We start from the raw sequence: 25,555 nt of genomic DNA on the forward strand, positions 1-25,555 counted from the left end.
AGGACAAGTTGGAACATGTCCAGCTGTTAAACAATTTCTCATATACTCACTCCACTGAAAGCCATCAAAAGCCACCTGGATTTTACAAATGGTTATCAACACGGAGGTGTTTTTCCTGTGCCGCCGCACCGCGTCGGCTGCGTCCCGCTATTTTGTTTCCTGTGTGTGTGTGTGCGTGTGTGCGTGCGTGCGGACACAGTCAGAGTGACCATCACAGGTGTTTATTGTAATGCATTGCGTGGGTACGTTTTGGGACAGAAACAACTGTCCAGTAATGGGATAAACTCATTCAGCATGTATTTTATTTATTTATTTATTTTAACATTGTGTGATATGATAGTTTAGACCTTGGTAGAGAACTTAAATGACAAATACATTCTTAAAATATATTTTGATAATGTTTATTTTTGGTCGTACATTGTTGGAAAATCCATTTTGCTCAAAAATTTCCAGTGCACCAGTAAATGCCATCAAGTTTGATTTAGTTTTTAGTGGGAAGATCACACAGCTAAATTTTTAGCCTCAGATGTATTTATTTATTTAATTATTTAGCAGATCAAACTTTGGCAAAGATTTCTGTTGTGTCGTTTTAGGTGAAGTTAAGAATTGGCTGTTAATGGGATGATCAAATAGCTAAAAATTTACCTTTCATTTCTATGCTCGCCGAGCATAGAGGGAACCCACGTGAACACTGCAAGAACATGCAAACTCTGTTGTATTTGAACGGGTTGGATTCAGCTTGGGACTTCGGCGAGGGCGGTCGCATCTCCTCCTCTCTCCTCTCCTCACCCCCCCCCCCCCATTCTCCGCTCTGCCGCTCCTTCCCCCCACCGGGAGGTAGCGCAGCTCAGCTGCTGCAGCTTTCCGTGTTCCCCCAAGCTCGTGGTTGTGCAAGAGACTGCTGCGGCCACCCCACACTCACATTGCCTCAATTTGGATGATGGACTATCTTAAAGTTTAGCGTACATAAACAATCAAATGTATATATGCAGTGTTTTAATTCTGATGTGTATCATTATTATGTTCAACAAATAGTAATTGTGGATTAATTGCTGTATTTTTTGTCTGAGGTAATTGGGTGTGATATGAATTGCCCTTTTAGGGAACAATAAAGTTGTCTGAATCTTGAATCAAACTCCACCACGGAAAGGATCAGGTGGGAAGTGATCCCACAACCTTCTTGCTGTGAGGAAACAGTGCCAACTACGAAGCCACTGTGCCGTCTGAATTTACCTAATGTTCATTTATTCATTTAGTGATTTATATATTACTTATTTTTCCTAGAAGACCAAAGGTTAAGGGCCCCTTCACGCATAGTACAACTCAGGGCGATTCACGGCGAAACAGCTTGTATGAGCGAACCACGAAAACATCATGCCAACAAGCAGGCGTGCACGATTCCAGTGCGGCAGTTCGTGCATGCAGCGGTGTCTTTCAAGCAGGAAAACAGTGCGAGCAGCTGCACCACATCATGCCACTGATGTGGAGAACAATAAAATAAAAATCAGCTGTATAATTAGTGAATGTCACTGGGTTGATATAAATAATACATCAAAGGGGACGCAATACAGAACCCCGCGGTCAAATAACCCTGGTTAAAAAAAAGTCAGACCAATGTGTCACTCTCTGTGTTATGTGGTCATTCATTTTTGTTATTTGTTATGTAATTGGTTATGTAGGTATTGTTGTAATTATTTATATAACTGTCCTGTCTGTGGATTCTGTGTTTGTAATGTGTGCAGTGAGCTGCCATCCAATTGTCAGTGTGCTGTGATCAGCTGACAGGCCCCATCCCGTGCTGTAAGTGATCAGACCTCCCTTTCCAGCCCCCATGCGATCAGATCTGTACATACATATAAGCATTTTACGCAAGTGTGCCCCCCCCGGTATGTTGTGTTGGGGGAAGCGGGGGGGGGAACACACGTGCGAGACACATGCACATCCAGCTTGACAGTTATTGTCTGCTGACTGTTTTCGTGATGATAGTGTGAATGGCCACACATTTTCCAAGTGCCAAAAGAGCGGTGATAGATGTTCGTGTGTGTCAGCTGGAATTTGGCCGACACCTGCCGCGAGAGGGTTTGATGGGCTCTCACAGCACACACTCTGTCTTTCAGCCGCTGGTGTGCGCAAATAGTTGTAGCAACTGGTGTACGAGGCATTCGAAGCGGCGACGATTTTACATATTTTGCATACAATTCCTGCTTCATGCGCAGTTCGAACAAATTCGCACTATGTGTGAAAGGGCCCTAAGCAAGAGCTCTGTTATTTCTGCAGTTTTTAGATTGGTAGCTGCTGCCAGTAGTCACTGTTATAAAAATGATAAATATGAGCCGAGTTGAATATGGATATATTATTTAAAAACTCTTCTCTGCTCGACTCAGTAATTTCTTTGACAATTTGTTAACAGATAGTCGATATGGATTCAGCACCAACAGCTCAACTTTACTTGCTCTGATTGAACTTATTGAGGAAATCACAAACAACAGAGAAAAGAAAATACTCATAGATTAAAAAACACAAAAAAAAGCATTTGACACCATTAACCACAATATATTAATTGATCATTTGGAACGGTGTGGCATCAGGAGAGCTATACTAAAGTGGGTGAAAAACTATTTAACAAAAAGGCAGCAATTTGTACAGGTGAATATACATCAACATGTATGAATATCATCTGTGGTGTACCTCATGGATCAGTTTTGGGTCCAAAACTGATCCTTCTGTCCTGACTGTTGTTTGTGCATATGCAGTGAAAAACATTTTGGAGTATTGTGCCTTCTTGGAGTCCCTGAATGGAGTCCTGTGTGGGGCTCCGGTGGGGGACTCCATTGTTCTGCGGGGGGACTGAACCAGAATAGGCAATGTTTCAAGCTTCCATTGCTGAAGCTGTAGCGAGTTGTGGCCTGAAGGTCTTAGGTGCTTCAAGGTGCAGCAACCCTGAAACACCGCGGTGGACACCGGTGGTCAGGGAAGCCGTCCGACTGAAGAAGGAGTCCTTCCGGGATATGTCATCTGGGAGGACTCCAGAGGCAGTTGCAAGGTACCGACAGGCCGAAGGGCAGCAGCCTCTGCTGTGGGGGAGTCAAAGCAGCAGGTGTGGGAGGAGTTGGAGCAACCATGGAGAAGGACTTTCGGTCGCACCAAGGTGCTTCTGGTGGAATGTGAGGCACTCAAGAGGGGGAAAACGGGGGGAACCATCCAAGTTGTCCTACAGTAATGATGTGACTCTGTTGACCTCAACTGAGGATGTAATCTGGCACTGGAAGGAACACTTTGAGGAACTCGTACAGACTGGAGCGCCCTCTATAGTAGGGGCAGAGCTGGCAAGCTGCTGGAGGACTTCCTCATTTTCCCTGGGGAAGTCACTGATGTAGTCAACAACTCCGCAGTGGCACGGCCCCGGGGGTTAATGAGATCCGTCCAGAAATGCTGAAGGCCTCTGGGTGTGGAGGGATTGTCTTGGATGAGACGACCTCTTCAACATTGCATTGAAGTTTGGGACAGTGCCTAAGGAGTGGCCAACTGGGATGGTGGTCCACATATTAAAAGGGGGACCAGAGAGGGTGTGCCAAGTACAGGGGCATCACACTACTCAGCCTCCCTAGTAAAGTCTACTCCACTCCAAGTCTACTGCTCAGGGTCTTATCACTGCTTTTTGCAGATGATGTGGTCCTGTTGGCCTCATCGGCCGATGACCTCCAAGACTCACTGGATTGGTTCATAGCCAAGTGTGAAATGGCTGGGATGAGAATAAGCACCTCTAAATCTGAGGCCATGGTTCTCAGCAGGAAACTGATAGATTGCCTACTCCGGGTAGGGAATACGGCCTTGTCCAAGTGAAGGAGTTCAAGTACCTCGGGGTCTTGTTCACGAGTGAGGGGACGATTGAGCGTGAGATTGGCCGGAGAATCGGCGCAGCAGGGGCGGCATTGCATTTGCTCTAACATACTGTTGTGACCAAAAAGGGAGCTGAGCCAAAGGCGACACTCTCAATCTGGTCAGTCCTTCATTCCTACTCTCACCTATGGCCATGAGGGTTGGGTCAATGACCCGAAAGAACTAGATCGTGGGAACAAGTGGCCGAAATGGGCTTCCTCAGGAGGGTGGCTGGTGTCTCCCTTAGAGATAGGGTGAGAGGTTCGGTCATCTGTGGAGAGTTCTGAGTAGAGTCGCTGCTCCTTCACATTGAAAGGAGCCAGCTGAGGTGGTTCGGGCATTTGGTAAGGATGCCTCCTGGGCACCTCCCTAGGGAGGTGTTCCAGGCACATCTATCTAGGAGGAGACCCGGGAAGACCCAGGACTAGGTGGAGAGATTATATCTCCACAGTGGCCTGGGAACACCTCGGGATCCCTCAGTCAGAGGTGGCCAGTGTGGCACGGGAAAGGGAAGTCTGGGTCCCCTGCTGGAGCTGTTGCCCCCATGACCCGAACTCGGAATAGCAGTTGAAGATGAATGAATGAATGAATGTATGCTATTTGGAGATCATGGTCTAGCTGCAGAGGTGCAATCAAATAGAAAATGTACTGATAGAGTGTATGAAAAAAAATTCTGGATGTGATATTGGACTACAAAATCAGCTTGAAATCACACATAAGGCCCCGGTCACACAGCACTAACGAAGGACACTGAAGCCCAACCAAAACAAGAATTCTGGACTTACGTTGGCAACGTTTAACCATTGTCCAGCTTCGTTGCTGTAGCTGGCGCTTCCACCAGAATTTTTAAACTGTTGAAAAATGTGAACGAATCCCAACAACAGCCTCAATTCTTCTGTATTTAATTTTGCTTTCTGTCTTGAGGGTTCCTCATCATTTGCGTAGTTTCCGTAACGTCAGCGTTCCGTTTGATTGTCATCCAGCGTGTCCAACTCCCAAGTCTGACGTCTTGCACGAATGCTGACGGTATCTGAACGGATCAACCAGAACAACCAGACCCTCCCCTGCCAGTGCTGTGGACATGAGGAAGTGGCTCACTGCACTCGGTCTCATACCCACTGTCAGTCATAATAAATGTTTCATTTTGATTTTGTTTAAAGCGTCAAGGTCGACATTGGCTTCATCTTTCTTTTCTTAGTTTTGGTTTAGTTTCGTTCCTTTTGCGGTCTTGATTCGCAGGCTTTTCAGTGATGGGAAAAATGCAAGATCATTCGTCCACCTTTTCTCAACAATTTGTGGCTTTGTGATTTTTTTCCCTTCGTTGAGCTATCGTCATATGTTGTGTGACTGGGGCTTAAATTGTGTTCAGTCAAACATGGCGAGGAGTGTGACAGGTTTGAGGAAAGCTAGACAGGTACTGAAATATAAATCACTGTATATGATCTGCTGTTCACTTATTTTGCCATCTCAAAACTTCTGTGTGGAGGTCTGTCTAAAAGGATCTTATAACCATTCAACGTGCTACAAAGAAATGGTAATTAGGATTGTGCGGTGTTTTAATTCTGATGTGTATCATTATTACGTTCAACTCATAATAATTGTGGATTAATTGCTGTATTTTTGTCTGAGGTAATTGGGTGTGATATGAATTGCCCTTTTAGGGATCAATAAAGTTGTTGTCTTGAATCAAACTCCACCACAGAAAGGACCAGGTGGGAAGTGGAGCACCAGGGAGCACATGAACATGCTGTTTTTGAGGTCACATACATTGAAATTAGTAGATAGAGTTATGTTTAAAACAGCACAGATTATGTATAAAGGAGTAGTAATTATAAGTGTTTCCTTCTTCCTACTCCTTTTCCAGCATTGTTTCTTGGTTGACATATGCCTGTTGTAATTTTTTTTTTTCTATTTTTGTGTTTTTCTTTGTTTGAAACACATTCATTCATTCAATTAAAAAGGGAAATAAATGTTTTTTGTTCAAACTGTGATAGAACCTGAATTGTTCTCAAAGTGATATTACACAATCTCAGATGAATGGTTGTGTCTATTACATTGAGTCTGTGTTTAGTTTTAGTCATTCCCATTGTCAGTGTTAAACAATTTTTTTTACCTTTCACACAGATTTTCGTGGGCATAAACCCCTGAAGATGACCTTAGTGCCTTGAGAATGAAATGCATGCCATGCATAGCCGCATCAGTTTTTGTTTCAGTTTGAGTTCTATTACATGTCACCAACTCAACTACCTGCACTCCCCCCCCAACCCATCTTCAGTGCCCAGGAGTCTTCAACTCTCCATTCAGGTCATCGCCCCATGAGATGGAACTACTGCTGCGGCGGGTTAAGTACCAGGCTCCCACCAGGTTGTCCCCTGGGGACAAGGCTCACATCCACTGCACACCTGGACTAACACCCCCCTTTGAAAATGTTGGCTCTCCATGGATGAAATCCACAAGCAGGTGCAACACTTGTAGGCCCATCCTGCCCCCCATTACCAGCAAGAAACAGCAGGTGAGGTGGTAATAGCTGTGGTGCACGTGACACTTGAGTACAAAAACCAACACAGCCAGGTGGTGATAAATGGAAAGACAATGTCGAGAAATGTATAGGATTATTCATGTACTTGAAGTGCAAAGTGAAACATCAAAAGAAACAGTGCAATAGAGCCTTAGTGAGAGTTAAAGAGAGTGAAAGAGCATATTAGTCTTACAAAGTGTCTACTAATTATCAGAACCTCCCAGCAACCTGTCTTTGTGCCATGGCGTGGGTTCTTGATGAAAGTAGAGATCCTTTAAAACTCCTCTTCAAGAAGAATGACATCATTAAAAAATAGCAAACGACTCTCTTGGGAGCACTGCACAGCTCAGTTTATAGTGTGCATTTGAGTGTGTGTGCAAGATGTGTTATACTGTGGTGTGTTGCTATCAAATTTGTTTGGAACTGTGTGTGTGTGCGCGCGCGTGCGTGTGTGCGCTTTTATTAGAAATAGCTCCCATGTGCCACATTAATTTATGTTCTACCATTCAGTGTCGCTGTGCGAGTGACTGCGATCCGAATCAGTTTAAAGTCAGTCTTCATTGCATATGTTTGGCCTCAAATTGTGTCCCGATTCCAAAACTGAGGAAATTGGGCCTGATTTATTAAAAAAGCAGCAAATTTTTGTGTTTCCAGTGATTAAGGCAGACTACACCCACATACTGATGAGTCCCATGACACAAGTGCTTGTGCACATGTGCCGCACAATACTACTCCATATAGTCTGTGATGCTCCCGCAGTTTTTACCACACTTTTCCACAAATCTCCTGCAGTTATTGCCACACTTCCCACAAAGCTAAAATGGATCTGTTAACATCTCAAAACTGTCTTCTGTTGAATAGCGACACATGCGTTTCGTAGGGTAGGTCCTTGTCACTGCATGTTGTACCACATGTGTACTGTCACCTACTTTTGCCACACAGACATCATACATGCGGATGATGACTTTGGGAACATATGGCCCACTCATCGCTGACAGACCTGTACATCTCTAGGAGCTGTACATGTCACTGAGCTATACGCTCCTGCCGCTACCCTCCACATAATCACTGCAGGCCGTTGCACTTATGATTGCTCCCTTATCAATTTTACCTTGCTGTAATTAAATCTCTCAACACTCCCTGCAAAACAGAAAACAGCCTGCCTTGTATTTTAATTCCAGGTTACTGTTGTCTTGCATTAAGATAACTGAGCAAATAAATCCACATTCATGAGATATTATGATCCTCACAGCTGTAATACGAGCCTTCCCACGACGAGTCGAAAGCCATGAGCTCATTCATGTGAGACCTTTGCTGCTCCGGACGGAGGGGGGGTGTCACTCGTCGGTGATGTGATGTCCAGATTGACATGATTACACAGGATCACATCCACTACAGTTATGCGTTTGTCAGGGGACCGTGGTTGACATGTAATTAGGTCATGGGTTGGATGTCATTCAAAATGTAACAGGGAGGGAAGTGATCATGCCTCACGGCCAATGACTGCGTTCCTGTGGCTCTTTTCGCCGTTCTGCATCGCAGCTGACCACTGCGTCAGTGCAACGCAAAGCTGGGGAACACATATTGTCACGTGCTCCAACCATCCATGTACAAGGCACGGTGGTGCATGCTTGTCTACAAATGACGACATGGGGAAAAATAAAAACAAAAAAGTCACCTTTGGATCACCCCCAGCCATGTCTCAGAGCACATGGCGATGATGCAGCCAGGCTGGGCCATCTGAAATTATCCATGTGATCTGTATAATCAGCCAGCTGGCTAGGCTATTGTCACGTCCACGTAAGTTATAGTCCACATGACAGTGTCCTTCAGTGCGCCTGGAGGTGCAGACTTTCCATGTGGCTGGCTGATTTGTTCATGATGTGACCGCATGGATGGCCCACGTCTGTGCAGCTCAGAACTGCTCCAGGCAGGTGGCCCGCAGCAGCTGTGAACTTTGCTGGCCTGACCACCAGTCACTGCGTCCACGAGGGAGGGAGGGAGGGAGGGATGTTTTTATTTCATTATTTACTTTCATTTATGTCATTTCATGAATTCCTTGTTTACTTCCATGGGCATGGTATATGAACAAAAAGGAACAGAAGGATGATAATTCTTGTACAACCCAGTTCCAATGAAGTTGGGACATTGTGTAAAATGTAAATAAAAACAGAATACGATTTGCAAATCATCTTCAACCTATATTCCAATTGAATACACCACAAAGACAAGATATTCAGTGTTCAAACTGATAAACTTTATTGTTTTGTACAAATATTTGCTCATTTTGAAATGGATGCCTGCAACATGTTTCAAAAAAGCCTGGAAAGTGGTATGTGTACCACTCTGTTACATCACCTTTTCTTCAAACACTCAATAAGCGTTTGAGAACTGAGGACACTAATTGTTGAAGCTTGTAGGTGGAAGTCTCTCCCATTCTTGCTTGATGTACGCCTTCAGTTGTTCAACAGTCCGGGGTCTCCTTTGTCATATGTGCTTCATAATGCGCCACACATTTTCAGTGGGCGACAGGTCTGGACTGCAGGCAGGCCAGACTAGTACCTGCACTCTTTTACTATGAAGCCATGCTGTTGTAACACGTGCAGAATGTGGCTTGGCATTGTCTTGCTGAAATAAGCAGGGACGTCCCTGAAAAAGACGTTGCTTGGATGGCAGCATGTGTTGCTCCAAAACCTAGATGTACCTTTCAGCATTGATGGTGCCATCACAGATGTGTAAGTTGCCCATGCCATGGGCACTAACCCCACCCCCCATACCATCTCAGATGCTGGCTTTTGAACTTTGCGCTGGTAGCAGTCTGGATGGTCATTTCTTTTGTCCGGAGGACTCAACGTCCATGTACCAAAAACAGTTTGAAGCATGGACTCCTCAGACCACAGCACACTTTTCCACTTTGCGTCTGTCCATTTCAAATGAGCTCGGGCCCAGAGAAGCAGCGGGTGTCTGGATGTTGTGATGTATGGCTTTAGCTTCGCATGGTAGAGTTTTAACTTGCACTGTAGATGTAGTGACAAACTGTGTTAACTGACAATGGTTTTCTGAAGTGTTCCTGAGCCTACGCGGTAAGATCCTTTACACAATGATGTTGGTTTTTAATGCAGTGCCGCCTGAGGGATTAAAGGTCACAGGCATTCAATGTTGGTTTTTGGCCTTGCCACTTATGTGTAGAAAGTTCTCCAGATTCTCTGAATTTTCTGATTACATTATGGGCTGTAGATGATGGAATCCCTAAATTCCTTGCAGTTGAACATTGGGAAACATTGTTCTTAAACTGTTGGACTATTTTTTTCATGCAGTTGTTCACAAAGTGGTGATCCTCACCCCATCTTTGCTTGTGAATGGCTGAGCCTTATGGGGATGCTCCTTTTATACCCAATCATGACACTCACCTGTTTCCAATTAGGTGTTTTTGAGGATTCATCAACTTTCCCAGTCTTTTGTTGCCCCGTCCCAACTTTTTTGAAAGGTTGTTGCAGGCATCCATTTCGAAATGAGCAAATATTTGCACAAAAACACTAAAGTTTATCACTTTGAACATAAAAATCTTGTCTTTGTGATGTATTCAGTTGAATATAGGTTGAAGAGGATTTGCAAATCATTGTATTCTGTTTTTAATTTACATTTTACACAATGTCCCAATTTCATTGGAATTGGGGTTGTATTCTCTGCTAATTATAACAGGAATTAAATATTTTAACAGACAAAAAGAAATCCATTTGTTTCCTCAATTCCAACACAGATGCAGTCCCAGCATCAAGTCATCAAGCATCAATTAAACATCATTACAGTAACATGATTATCGTACATTTAAACAATACATTCATTGTAGTGCTGGGTTGAAAAGATCGATTTGCTGATTTTAAATCGATTCTCATTTTAATTCCATAGATCGATTCACACATCCAAAGTTCAATTTATATATATATATACTACTATATATAATATATATGGGGAGAAGCATAATATATATATATATATATATTATATATATATATACAAGGGTATTAGAAAACTAACCGGCAGTTTTATTAAAAAAAAAAAAAAAAAGCTGTATGGATTGAATCACATGCGATTACACCAGACATGCTTGAACCCTCGTGCGCATGCGTGAGTTTTTCACGCGTGTCGGTGACGTCATTCGCCTGTGGGCAGGCTTTGAGTGAGCACTGGTCCAGCCCTCTCGGCTGAAATCCTTTGTCTGAGACACTGCTGGAGACGGCACGCGTTGCTTTATCAAAATTTTTTCGGGACCTGTGAGGGATATCCGAGTGGACACTATTCGAGAAATTCTGCTGGTTTTCAGTGAAAAGTTTAACGGCTGATGAGAGGTGTGGAGTTTCTTTCGCTTTAAGGACAGCTCACAAAGCGGATCGGCGCGGCGCGGTCGGAGGTGGCATCCGTCTGGCTGTTTCGAGCTGAAAACTTCCTAATTTAAGGCTCTGTTCACCCTGGTCATCGTCAGAGAACAGAGAAGTTCAGAGAAGTCGGCATGAGGAGTTTATGCGGACATTCCACTGTTAAAGGAGATTTTGTAATGAAAGAACGTGCGGGCAAATTCGCTGAGTCGGTTCCGTGACGACGACGCAAATCCGTCTGCGCCGCGACAGGAAAAAACACCTCTGTGTTGAAAACCATTTGTAAAATTCAGGCGGCTTTTGATGGCTTTCAACAAGTGAGTATCTGAGAAATTGTTTAACAGCTGGGCATGTTCCAACTTGTCCGTTAAGGTTTCCAATGGAGGTGTTTTTCCTGTCGCGACCCCCACGGTCGGGTCCGGCCCGACATGCGAATCTGCCCGCACGTTCTTTCATTACAAATCTCCTTTAACAGTGGAATGTCCGAATAAACTGCTGATCCCGAGCTCTTCTGAAAGTTCTCTGTTCTCTGACGATGACCTGGGTGAACAGAGCCTGAAATGTGGAAGTTTTCAGCTTGAAACAGCGAGACGCCGCCGCCTTGGAGCGCAGATCGCCGTCAGGCGCCGTGGGACGTCCTTAAAGCGACACTTACACACCAAAATATCTCATCAGCCATTAAAATGTTCACCGAAAACCAGCTGAATTTATCGAATGGTGTCCACTCAGTTGTGCCTTACAGTTTTTGAAAAAATGTCTATCAAACAAAGCAGCAGTCTCTGAGCCATTCCTAAACAATGAAAAAAACGACGAGAAGGTGGGCCACTCCTCACTCAGAGACTGCCCACAGGCGAATGACGTAACCGACAGGCGTGAAAAAACTCTCGCATGCCCACGAGGTTTCAAGCATGTCTGAGGTAATCACACGTGATATATATAGATATATATTATATACACACACACGTATATGTATGCACTTTCCCCAGCATTGGAACAGCATCTCGGAAGAAATGACGCTGCAATTGGGCCGTTACGCTGTTTCCGAGGGTGGGAAAATGATCATTGCTCTTATTAAGAAGCATCACGTACACAATTAAAAATTGTAGGTAATTGAGCAAGAACATTGCACGAACATCATATGAACAAAGCATGAGGACAGGTAATGCTCACATTTGAACATGCAACACAAGTTCATTTAATGTTCTGAACATTTGTGAACGTTTGTATAATGTTCATTGAATGTTCACATACAAACATTACCTGTCCTCATTCTTGTTCATACGAGGTCTGTTAGAAAAGTATCCGACCTTTTATTTTGGCAAAAACTATATGGATTTGAATCATGTGCGCTTGCATCAGCCAAGCTTGAACCTTCGTGCGCATGCATGAGTGTTTTCACGCCTGTCGGTTGTGTCATTCACCTGTGGGCAGGCTTTGAGTGAGCACTGGTCCACCCCTCTCGTCGGATTTTCATTGTCAGGAAAATGTCTGAACGGCTGGAGCAGCGCTGCATCAAATTTTTCAAGAAACTGTGTGAGACAGCCAGGTGGAAAACCATTCGGAAAATTCAGATGGCTTTCGGTGAAAATCCTATGGGCATCACACAGATTAAGGAGCATTACAACTGATTAAAGACGGCCCACAGCGGCGGCGGGCGCGCGCGCTTCGAGCGGCCATCGACAGGCTGAAATGACCAGATCATTTCCAAATTGAAGGCTGTATTGATCCGGGACGTTGTGTGACTACCAGAGAAATGGCAGAAAAGGTGGACATCAGCCATTTTTCATCAGATTCCACTGTTACAGGAGATTTTGTAATGAAAGATGTGCGGAGGCATTCACGCGTCAGGACGAAGCCACAATGGCGGAGAACAAAAGCAAGTCCGTGTTGGAAGTCTCACGGGACATGTTGTGACATGCCCAGGTCTTCCACAATTTCTCGGATACTCACTCGACTAAAAAGCCACTGAAAGCCGTCTGAATCTCTGAATGGTGGAAGACCTGGGCATGTCACAACATGTCCCTTGAGACTTCCAACACGGACTTGCTTTTGTTCTCCGCCATTGCGGCTTCGTCCGACGCGCGACTGCCTCCGCACGTCTTTCATTACAAAATCTCCTGTAACAGTGGAATCGGACGAAAAATGGGTGATATCCACCTTTTCTGCCATTTCTCTGGTAGTCACACGACGTCCCGGATCAATACAGCCTTCACTTTGGAAATGATCTGGTCATTTCAGCCTGTCGATGGCCACTTGAAGCGCGGCGCGCCCTTAGCTGCTGTGGGCTGTCTTTAATCCGGTTGTAATGCTCCTTAATCTGTGTGATGCCCATAGGATTTTCACCGAAAGCCATCTGAATTTTCCAAATGGTTTCCACCTGGCTGTCTCACACAGTTTCTTGAAAAATTTGATGCAGCTGCTCCAGCCGTTCAGACATTTCCTGACAGTGAAAATCCGACGAGAGGGGTGGACCAGTGCTCACTCAAAGCCTGCCCACAGGCGAATGATGCAACCGACAGGCGTGAAAAAACTCACGCATGCACACAAAGGTTCAAGCTTGGCTGATGCAAGCACACATGATTCAAATCCATATAGTTTTTGCAAAAAATAAAAAGGTCCAATACTTTTCTAACAGACCTCGTATGATGTTCGTGCAAACATTCACTGAACATTCAAAGAATGTTCAGTTTCCGGGTGGGTTGTGCCTAAAACTCTGGATATTAACTGGGTTTTTAGATCTTGTTATTGCATTTGTAAAAGTCAGTTCTCCGTTATTTCAATGGGAGTGCTGTGAGCTGCGATTGCTTTGTGTTCATGTCGTTCGAGAGGAAAGTGAAGTTTGCACTTTAACGTCCTGTTTATTGTCCTTTACAACACTGTTTGCCCTCTTTGTTCCGGAGTATATATATATATAAATAATAAATTACATTTTAGTAGTACAGTGGAATGTTATGTTTCGGACGCGGTCGGAGGACCGACCCAGCGTTTGAAAGGAGCCAGCATAAAATAAGCAGAGCACGGTTCAAAAGATAACAGAATTTAATAAACATAACAGTGTAGTGATGCTAAACAACTAAACAGTCCGCGGTCTGGTGAGGTGAAAACACGGCGCGCTCAGCAGTGCAAACGGTCCGGAGCCACAGCAGTTCGGACCCAGGGACCCCGCCAAACCCCCCAGGTGGCCGCGAAACCATGTCTGTGAAGAAAGAAAACTTGAGGTGAGTCCAACTCCACACAGAGAGACACAACTCAAAGGTGCACGCAATCAGCAAACACTTCCTGGCTTAAAGCTATACATCAGCTTCTCACCCTGCAGGCACGGAACAACTCAGTTCAAATCTCCACTGCAGCAGAAGCTGATTAGACAATTAGCATAACGTGACAGCTCACTAACACAAGGTGTGAGGGACACCTAATCCACTGTCATTACTTCATAAAAGTCACCAAACCAAATTACCTCAGGAAGTGCTGAAGAGCGTGAGACCTCACTCAATCCTCCTTCACAGACTGTGGCGTCAAACCTGGAGCGGTCTCTGCATCCGTGATGGTGAGATTGTTCTCTGACGTCGATCTCACATGTCTGCTCACAAGGTCGAGTCTCTGGCAATCACACACTGTGCATTCAAGGTTTAAATGCAGCAATCTCTGATTAAGACAAAATACCCAGCTGTGAGTCCTGATGACCTGCACGTGATAACAAGCCTCAGGTGTTCAGGGTGAGGTCCTGATGCTCAGCCACTCAGTCCTGAATGCATACCACCTGGTGGAGAAACAGAAAAAAAAAAAAGCCAGCCAAACACCCCAGCCCACAACAGTACCCCACCCTCACGGGAAGCCTCCCGGCGACCACACGGACCTGGGCCGGAACAACAAAGCCCCCCTCCAGGGACCATGGCTGGAATGCTGGCTGGGAACAAAAAACGCTCCTGCAGCTTCAGCTCCTTGTGCGACGATCCAGCTGGGAAAGGCCCGTCTCCAGGAGCTGTGCGTTACTGTGCTCTGACGACAGCTCCATCATCAGCTGCTCCACCTGCAACGTTAATCTCTTCATGCAGTCATGATCATCTCAATGTTGAGCCTCTCCAGCTCTTCCCTCAGCTGGATAATGCACGCTCCCAGCCGCCTCTTCTCTGTCAACAGGGAACTCCGTGCCGAGACCATCACTCTCATCCTGGAGCCCATCCTTCCCATCCTGAGCCTGTCTGCAGCAGACTGCTCCCCCGGACGAATGTAGGGACCAACACCCCCCAGAGGACATCCCGCCAGTTCCAGGAGTAATAACCACAGCCGAGGTCCCTCTGGGATCCAAAGTCACCACGGGGACTCCCAGCGCCTCCCAGAGGACCGTTCCATCAAACCCCAGGAGACGCCCCCCCCTCATGACTAACAGACCCAGCCCCGGCCGTCTACGGCTAGATGGCCCCACAGTCATTTCCCCCCAGAGGACACCGCAGTCACACCCTGAGGGCGGAAACTGGGGGAAAAAAACAAAAAAAACATACAAACAAAACAACAACCCCACCCCCTCAGTGCAGTGGAAACTGGAAGTACGTCCAGTGTCACCAACCACGACTATACCCCAAAAGTCAACCGGGAGGAGTGGAACAGCGGTAATGGCATACGGCACAAGACGGCGCCACCCCTCCGACTTTTAAACCAGCCACCAGCTGTGGGTATATTCCACTGCCCCAAACCTCAGCTACGCTGATGGCGTACGGCTCAAAGGCGCGCTGAAGCCGGAGGTGGAACAGAAGTAAAAAAAAAAAACCCTAAACCCCCCCACCCGGGTGCAGAGGTTACCTGGGAAACGCCCAGCATAACCGAACTGCACAACCCCAGCAACGCCAATGGCAAATGGCACAGAGGCGCGTCAAGGCTGGAGGTTGCAAAGGGAATTAAAAAAAGATACCCCAAACCCCCCCCCCCTCCGGGTGCAGAGGTAACCTGGGAAACGCCCAGCATAACCGAACTGCACCACCCCAGCAACGCCGACAACGTACGGCTCAAACGGCTGGGGCCGGAGGAGAAGATAAGGAATAAAAAAAATACCCCAACCCCCCCCCCCCCCTCCCGGGTGCAGAGGTTACCTGGGAAATGCCCAGCATAACCAAACTGCACCACTCCAGCAACGCCGACAACGTACGACTCACACGGCTGGAGCCAGAGGAGAAGAGAGGGAACAACAAAAACAAAAAAAGAAAAAAAGAAAAAACAACCCAATTACCCCCCATCACCCCCCAGAGGACCGTCCCATCAAACCCTGGCAGGTGAAACCAAAAGAAATAAAAAAGAAAGACGAACAGACTAACATAAAGTCACCTGGGTCCAACTATGCTCCAGACAGCCTGTATTTTCACGCCACCAGACCACTGACAGTGCTTAAAAACCCACAAAACAACACAAATTAACCCCTGATAAAAACACCTCATACTAAAACAAGAAACAGATAATAGACCAATAAAAAAACTAACATTGGCCTACATCGTCAAGTGCAAAGAATGGAAAAACATTGTGTTTTCCATCCTTTGCACCTGAACGGTAATGTGACTCTGTCACCAACAGAGGGAGCCAAAGTGCCAAATAAGAAAATCCCTGTGGTAACAGAGTAAAAACCAATTCACACTGCTGCAAACAACAGCAGGTTATACTAAACAGAATATGCAAACTAAATACCACCGGGGCTGCTACAACAGGCGTCGGAGCCAGCTGCACGGGAGGAGACGGGGCTACAGCCGTAACAGCGGGGTGCGACGCGACCCAAGCTGTAAACTCCGCCATGCGCGCACCAACACGCACAAACCGGGCGGAGAGCACCCGCAACTGATCCCGGATCAACTCCAACATCTGCTGCAGCCTTCCCGGCAAAATACCATCTCTGCTTCTGCTGGTCCATTGTTAAATGGCCAGAGACTACTGTTATGTTTCGGACGCGGTCGGAGGACCGACCCAGCGTTTGAAAGGAGCCAGCATAAAATAAGCAGAGCACGGTTCAAAAGATAACAGAATTTAATAAACATAACAGTGTAGTGATGCTAAACAACTAAACAGTCCGCGGTCTGGTGAGGTGAAAACACGGCGCGCTCTCAGCAGCGCAAACGGTCCGGAGCCACAGCAGTTCGGACCCAGGGACCCCGCCGACACCCCCCAGGTGGCCGCGACAAACCAAGTCTGTGAAGAAAGAAAACATGAGGTGAGTCCAACTCCACACAGAGAGACACAACTCAAAGGTGCACGCAATCAACAAACACTTCCTGGCTTAAAGCTATACATCAGCTTCTCACCCTGCAGGCACGGAACAACTCAGTTCAAATCTCCACTGCAGCAGAAGCTGATTAGACAATTAGCATAACGTGACAGCTCACTAACACAAGGGGTGAGGGACACCAAATCCACTGTCATTACTTCATAAAAGTCACCAAAACCAAATTACCTCAGGAAGTGTGCTGAAGAGCGTGAGACCTCACCCAATCCTCCTTCACAGACTGTGGCGTCAAACCTGGAGCGGTCTCTGCGTCCGTGATGGTGAGATTGTTCTCCTGACATTGATCTCACACGTCTGCTCACAAGGTCGAGTCTGGCAATCACACACTGTGCATTCAAGGTTTAAATGCAGCAATCTCTGATTAAGACAAAATACACCACAGCTGTGAGTCCTGATGACCTGCACGTGATAACAAGCCTCAGGTGTTCAGGGTGAGGTCCTGATGCTCAGCCACTCAGTCCTGAATGCATACCACCTGGTGGGAGAAACAGAAAACAAAAACCAAGCCAGCCAAACACCCCAGCCCACAACAGTGGAACCTTGATTTACGAGTTGAATTTGTCCCGTGACCAAGCTCGTAAGCCAATCTGCTCATATTTCAAACGAATTTCCACCATTGAAAATAACTAGAATAATTTGAATCCATTCCAGCCTTGTAAAACATCCCCAAATCACTCGAAATTATGAAAAAATAATTTTTTTATTAACAAACAGACATGTATATTTTACCTCTGCATAATAAAATATATAAAGTAAAAGAATAAAGTTTTATTAAGTGTTTAACCTTAGAAACAGACGAATGTGGTTAACAGAGGTGGAGGCTGAGAAGGGAGGGATGGAAGTTTGCGCACACTGTAGACACAAACTAAACTTAAACTGTAGATCCTTAAAAGGATCATACAGATGTAACTTTAATTGTAAACTTGCAGGTCATTGGACCCGGAAACATTTATCACGTGATGCGTTACGTCAGAGTTTAACAACCGGATTAGGTTGCATAACTAGACAATTAGGCAACAGCTCAAAAACGATTTAATAATACTAACCCAAATCAATATCAGATCGGATTGAATCGAATTGAATCAAATCGAATCGAAATAATCAATTCTGAATCTTAAGAATTGGAATTAAATAGATTCTTGAAATTTGAATCGATACCCAGCTCTAATTCATTGTTCTTATAATGTTCTATATTCTCATTATTTTGTTCTTACATTTCTTCGATTTATAAACATTTGTACAAGAGCAGGGGTGGTGGCCAAGTGGTTAATGCACTTGGTTTCAATGCAGAATGTTCAAATTCCACCCCTGCCACATTTCTCCAGTACACAGCTGTCCGACTGTCTGTCCCCCCGGCTGCAGCTGGAATTTTTTGGTTTCGCCCATTGGCCTAATTCAGCCTGATTTACCCAACTTTGTGGTATATCTGAAGGTGCCCTAACACATTTCTCATATATTATGTAAAAGCTAGTGAGAAATAAACACTTCTAAAACTGAAAACACTGTTTTTGTAACCTGTAGACCTCTGGAGCGATTTACAAAACATCTCACAGACGTCAACATGCATGCACATCACACGCAGTCAAAGGTATCTTCCGGTCTTTCCTGAACCTCTTGTATGCATACACGCCCTCTCTCCTGCAGATGCCATTATAAGTTAAATAAATAAAATCTTGTTTATGATTGATTGGTTGATTGGATGAGTTTATTTTCCAACATTAATATAACATACAGAGGTGAATATATCAATGATACATGGATGACAATAATAAGACAAAAGATCTTAATAAATATAAATAGCAACTGTATACCTATAGATATGTACACACAACAACAAATCTAGCACAGAAATTGAGACTAAAAAACAATGGACTAGAAAATAGGCTAAACATTTGAACTAAAATTCACATTGATAGCAAGTAAAAGGGTTGAGTTCCTCTTCACTTAACTGACTGAATAGAAATGACTAACTGTATTTTAAAACTTACCTTGTTGCTTATGGCTAAAGGTCAAAAGGTCACATTTTGTTTCCTATTTCTATGCTCATATGGCTGAGGATGTTTTAGCATTGCGTTATATTTAATTTTTAATAAATTTGCAAAATTAAAAAGAAAAACTTTTTTCATGTTGTCATTATGGGGTGTGTGAGTATAATTTTGAGGGGGGAAAAATGAATTTACTCCATTTTGGAATCAGGCTGTAACATAACAAAATGTGGAAATGTGAAGCACTGTGAATACTTTATGGATGCACTGTACTTCTCTGTCACTCCAGACCTCCTCATGTAATGCCACAACTCTTCTCTTGGCACCCTGTCTTAAGCTTTCTGTAAAGCCACAAATACACAATGTAACTCCTTCTGGTCTTCTCTATACTTCTCCATCAGCACTTTCACAGCAAACATTGCAATTGTGGCCCTCTTTCTGTGCATGAAACCATGTTGCTCTTCATAGATCTTTCCCTCCTTTCTAAGCCTATCTTCTGCTACTCTTTCCCACTACTTCATGCTGTGACTGATCAACTTTATTTCTTTGTAGTTACTTTAGTTTTGCACATCACCCTTGTTCTTCAGAATAGGAACGAGTACACGTTGTCTCCACTCCTCAGGCATCCTTTCACTTTTGAAGATTTTATTGAACAATTGGTTAGCAGCTCCACTTCCACCTTTCCTACACATTTCCATGACTCTACTGGAATGTCATCTGCACCGACTGCTTTTCCACTCTTCATCCTATTCATAGCTACCCTCACTTCTTCCATACTAATCCTCAGTACTTCCTGATTTACTTTCTCCACATCTCAGCCCCTCCCCTCCCCTCTCTCTTTCTGTCTCTGTCTCTTGCTCTCTGTTTCTTCATTCATCTGCTCCTCAAATATTTCCTCCACTTACTTAACACAATCTTTTCCATTGTAAGCGCATTACCATCACCATCCTTTATTACCCTAACCTGCTGCACATCTTTCCAGCTCAGTCCCTTTGTCTGGCCAATCAGTACAAGTCCTTTTCCCCTTCCCTCATGTTTAACTTCTAGTACAGCTCAATATATGCCTTTTCCTTAGCCTTTGCCGCTTCTTTTTCACCTTATGCCAGAGTTCTTTGTACTCCTGTCTACTTTCTTCATCTCTTCAACTATCCCAATTCCTTTTCACCAAGCTCCTTCTCCTTATACTTTCCTCAGCATCTTTCTTCCACCACCAAGTCTCCTTGTCTTTGTTCCACTGTCCAGATGTCACAAAGCACCTTTCTAGCTGCCTCCCTGACCACATCTGCAGTCCTTTCCAATTGTGCAAAATCACTTCACCTCCATCCAGTGCCTGTCTCACCTCCACCTTAAATTTCAGTTTTCCTCCTTCAGCTTCCACCATCTGATCCTTTGTTGAGCACCGACTCTGCATTCCTGATTGCTCACAGTGTTCGACACTCTTACATTTACCACAGATTAAATGCATCAACTATTGGTTGTGCAAAACCGGCTGAAGAATCAGAAGTTATTCTGTGTGAACTTGCACTTGGCTCCATCTGTTGTAGTGCTTGATCACCTTGCCATGGTGAAATGTTTTTGTAAAGATTTTGCATGACTAGAAACCCCTCAGCAGAGAATGACACAACTGTGTAAGTGAAACAGATTTTATTCTTCATCTCAAAGCAGGCTGAGGGTTATAAATATAGTGCAGGCAGTTCACGAAGCAACAGTGTCCACGATGGAGTAAACACAGAGACAGTCCAAAAACACCGGTAGAGGATCAGGATACAAGTAAACGTCATATCAGGGAGAAGTTCCAAAATGGGGCAGGTCAAAAACTGGAAGAGAAAACAGTGGCAGCAATTGTCAGCAACAGTAGAAAAACACATGGAAGAAAACACAAAAACCCTTACATTGGAGCAAGACATTCCAGGAATGAGAAGAAATAGAGCTTGGATTAAATACACAGAAAGACATAATCAGTGAAATTAAAAGCAGATGTGCATGGGAAACAGGAAGAATGCCACTAAAACAAACATCAAAACGTCTAAATAAATGTAGCTTAGGAAGCGAACACGAGAGGACAAAGAGCTCGTAAAGTTTCTCTTCTACATGTGCGATGCTATTTTCTTCAAAGAACACCTTTGACATACAAGGCAGAGCCTTATATGGTATTATCGGGGCATTATTTATGCTAATTGATAATCTCCATGAATCCTTGCTGATTTACACACAGGTGTCATTTGTCACATTTACACAGATCATTTCCACAGTTATCTGACGTAGAGTATTTGCAGTTATACCAGACACAGTCGAGTCATATTAGGACAGCAACCTCCTTGTGACTAGGAAAATATAGTTATCCCCTGCAATGAATTATGTCGATGCTGGTGACCAATTGCAAGGAGTTGCCGTGACCAAATTGTTGTGTGGAAATTGAGGGTGCAACACCCTCAAAAGGACACATAACTCATCCACCTGCCACCCACCTGATTATTATTAAATTCTGTTTTTTAGTGGGTGGTAGTCAAAGCCTCCCGCTGTAGCGCTCTGTGGGTTGCTGTGTGAATGAAATGTGCCACTCGCTGTCCATGGTTCTGAAACTGAAAAAGTTGGGGGTTAAATTCTCCCCTGCTTTCAAAGCATGTCGCCTCCCACCCGCCTGCACAGACACACACATGGAACATATTTGGGTCTGTGTTTTAATATACATGGTTACTTTTGGCTGGAGTTGTTTTCCAGCTGTATTTTGTGGCACAGTACTGATGACGACAGGATGCAGCAAGGAGCGTGTGGTAAATTATGTGATGCAATATGATTATAATAGGATATTGAACTGGCTGTGGTATGCACACCGTCATGAGTGTGGTAAGAAAATAGTGATAATATAATAAAATATATTACTCATCCATGATTTATTTCATCTACCTGCAAATCCACTTCCAATTAATCAGATTTTTTTAATTAGTTTATTTATTATATGTTTGGCCTGCCTGACACACATTCTTGTTCATCTGTGGAGCCATGATGTGATGTCATGTGGTGCTGTCAGTCCTATAGCTGCAAGGGGACTGAAATCGAGATCCAGACTGTAACAGGATGACCGGCGACGGAGTGGCCAAGAGACAGTTTCCCCAACTAAAAACGTTTCTTTTATTTTTTCTTCTTCCAAAAATGCAGATATTTACAGTGCATCCCAAGATGTACATCAAACAAATAAGCAAGAGTGCCAGACTATATCTATCAAAGACTCTGGACCACTACTTACATACACGTTCACTGAAACACAACCTTCCCCTCCGATCTCCTTCCCTCAACTGAGGCTCTGAGCCCTTTAAAAAGCAACAGCCCCTCCCACAGGTAAATTCCATTCACAAAATAAATCAATCAACTAAGAACAATAACATAAACACAAAATAACAACCCAAAGAAATACCCACAAAATATATAAACACCCACCACCATTTCCTTTAACCAAAACTCCCTCTAAATATAATAAAATGAAATATGAACATACCAAATAAAACACCCCTGTCTAAAATAGTTCACTCCACTCAACCCCGGTATTTACACTGAATGGACCATTCACTCAGTTTACCCCAACCAAGGAAGCACCCGCATACCAACAACCCTGGTGAGTAAGCTTAAACTATTACAGAAATGTTTTACCAGTGTTTTAAAGATCACCAAAGCAAATAAACTTTGGTAATGAGCAACGGTATAAAATACACGTTTTAAAACGCGATGAAAACAAACACTTTGCAACATAAGAGATGCCGGTAGGCCTTTCCCTGCAGTCTTAGTCACAATACTAAATAAAACTTATGGCAATGATGATTACTGACAATAAATAATGAACCAGGAGAATGAAAACAATACATACAGCTGGATGACCTGTGAAACACAGTCAACGTCCATGCAGCATAGTTGCTAGCTACCAACTAATTGCTGCCCCTCCCGCTATTGACTGCGTAAGCGTCACAGCTCAGTCTGTGACATTTCCCCCCCTTCTAAGGATGCCACCACGACGCCCTAGAAAGGAAATCTGCAGTAGTATTCAACCTCCCCGACCTGTACCGCACTTCAAAATCGAATGGCTGTACAGCCAGGAACCACCTAGTGATCCTGGAGTTGGTATCCTTCATGCGCCCTAACCAAGACAATGCCCTATGGTCAGTCTCTAAAATAAATTTCCTCCCCAACAAATAGTATTTAAGAGAGTCCAATGCCCACTTAATAGCAAGGCATTCTTTCTCAACCGTGGAGTAGTTACACTCCCGCGGCAACAGTTTGCGGCTGATGTAAGCCACAGGTCGCCAATGTCCATCTTCCTCCTGCAACAACACCGCACCAAGGCCCCGCTCTGAGGCATCAGTTTGAACAGTGAAAGTCTTGCTGAAGTCCGGGCTGAGCAGCACCGGCTCCCTACACAAGGAGTCCTTCAAACCCTGAAACGCCGCCTCACACTCTTCAGTCCATACCACCCTGTTAGGCTGGCTAGTACGTATGAGCTCAGTCAGTGGGACCGCCCTCTCCGAAAAGTTGGGTATAAAACGTCTATACCACCCAACCAAGCCCAAAAAGGAGCGCACTTGCTTCTTGGTGGTAGGGCGCTCAACAACCTTAATGGCCTCAACTTTCCCAACTTGAGGCCGAATGACACCCCGGCCCAACATGTAACCAAGATACGCCGTCTCTTCCCTGGCCAGCATACACTTTCCAGGATGGATGGTCAGGCCCGCCTCCTTCACCAAGGAGAGGACCAGTTGCAAATGTTGCAAATGCTCCTCCCACGTGGAGCTGTATACAAATATCATCCAGGTAGGCGGCGGCAAAGCCCTCAGTCCCCCTGAGAAGCCTGTCCATCAACCTCTGGAACGTTGCAGGCGCTCCATGCAACCCAAAAGGGAGCACCGTAAATTGGTAATGGCCAAAAGGTGTCCTAAAGGCAGTCAGCTTCCTGCTGTCCTCAGCCAATGGCACTTGCCAATACCCCTTGCATAGGTCAATCGTGGTCAAGTACTTGGCTTTGCCAAGACGCTCGACCAAATCATCAACCCTCGGCATAGGGTAAGAGTCAAACTCAGACTGGGAGTTGACCTTCCTACAGTCCAGGCAAAACCTCAGAGTGCCGTCCTTCTTGGGAACAAAGATGATAGGACTACTCCACTCACTGGAGGAAGGCTCGATCACCCCCAACTCCAGCATCATGTCCAACTCATCCTTCAACACGGATAACAGGCTCTCTGGAACCCGGTAGCATGGCTGTCTCACCGACCGCTGGTCTTTCAAGGTTATGCGATGCACCACCATCTCCGTCCCGGCCTCTCCATGAAGAGACCATCGGGTAAGATGGCGGTCAACTCCCGCTGACGGTCATCGGGCAAATGGCTCAAATCCAATGTAGAGCCTTCGCCCCAGCACGGTAAGTACTGCTCACTATGCTCCTCCTCTTCCTCAATGGCACGGATGAACAGAGCAGACTCCTCCAGCTGCTGCTCTTGACGCCCAGTCCACTTCTTCAGCATGTTCACATGATAGACTTGGTGCTTCTTACGATGATCTGACATGTGAATCTCGTACGTCACCGGTCCCATCCTCCTGGTAACAGTGTATGGCCCCTGCCACTTCGCCAACAGTTTGTTCTCGGAACTAGGCAGCAGCAAGAGGACCTTGTCACCAGCCTGAAAACAGCGTGTTCTGGCCGAACGATCGTACCATGCCTTTTGTCTCTCTTGTGCCTTCTGCAAATTCTCCCGTACCAGAGCAGATGCAGCAGCAAGTTTCTCCCTCATCTCCAGCACATACGAGATGATATTCGTACCAGCGGACATCTCACCCTCCCAAGTCTCTTTCAGCACATCAAGGGGACCTCGAACCTGGTGTGCATACAGGAGCTCGAAGGGGGAAAATCCTGTTGACGCCTGGGGTACTTCTCTATAAGCAAAGAGCAAGTATGGTAGCCACTGGTCCCAGTCCTTGCCAGAATCTTCCACGAACTTCCGAAGCATGCTGAGAAGGGTCTGGTTGAACCGTTCAACAAGTCCGTCGGTGTGGATGGTAAGGAGTGGTTCTGATACGCCTAATGCCCAGGATATCATAAACCTGCCTGAGGATTGTACTCATAAAGTTGGGGCCCTGATCGGTAAGCACCTCACGGGGTAACCCTACTCTAGAGAAGAGCTGCAGCATAGCTGTCCACTCGCTTAGCTGTAACATCTCTCAGGGGAAAGGCTTCGGGGTATCTTGTGGCATAATCACATATCACCAGGATGAATCTATTCCCTGACTTGCTCTTTTCAAGAGGGCCTACCACATCAACAGCTATCCTCTCAAATGGCGTATCAATAACAGGTAAGGGGATCAATGGAGCACGGGCAAGGTTTTTACCTCCTGACAACTGACACTGAGGACAAGACTTGCAAAATTCTTTAACATCAGAGAACAACCCCGGCCAATAAAAACGTTTGCTTACTCTCTGTAATGTTTTCAAAAAGGCCAGGTGTCCAGCCCAAGGTATAGTGTGACCCAATTCCAGTACCTGCTTACGGTACTT

At 45.1% G+C, this 25,555-nt stretch overlaps 1 protein-coding gene across 2 annotated transcripts in view; it reads left to right on the forward strand.

Moving 5' to 3' along the window:
* The window catches only part of spata17 (spermatogenesis associated 17), a 105,655-nt gene that overhangs the window by 69,808 nt on the left and 10,292 nt on the right, over window positions 1-25,555 (forward strand). For both annotated transcript variants that reach the window (XM_034188107.1, XM_034188099.1), the window contains exon 7: window positions 6,155-6,391. In XM_034188107.1, the coding sequence (XP_034043998.1) occupies window positions 6,155-6,391 (237 nt within the window). The remainder of the gene's footprint in view (window positions 1-6,154; window positions 6,392-25,555) is intronic.

The sequence above is a fragment of the Thalassophryne amazonica genome, chromosome 2, assembly GCF_902500255.1.
Source record: "Thalassophryne amazonica chromosome 2, fThaAma1.1, whole genome shotgun sequence".
In the NCBI taxonomy this organism is placed as follows: domain Eukaryota; kingdom Metazoa; phylum Chordata; class Actinopteri; order Batrachoidiformes; family Batrachoididae; genus Thalassophryne; species Thalassophryne amazonica.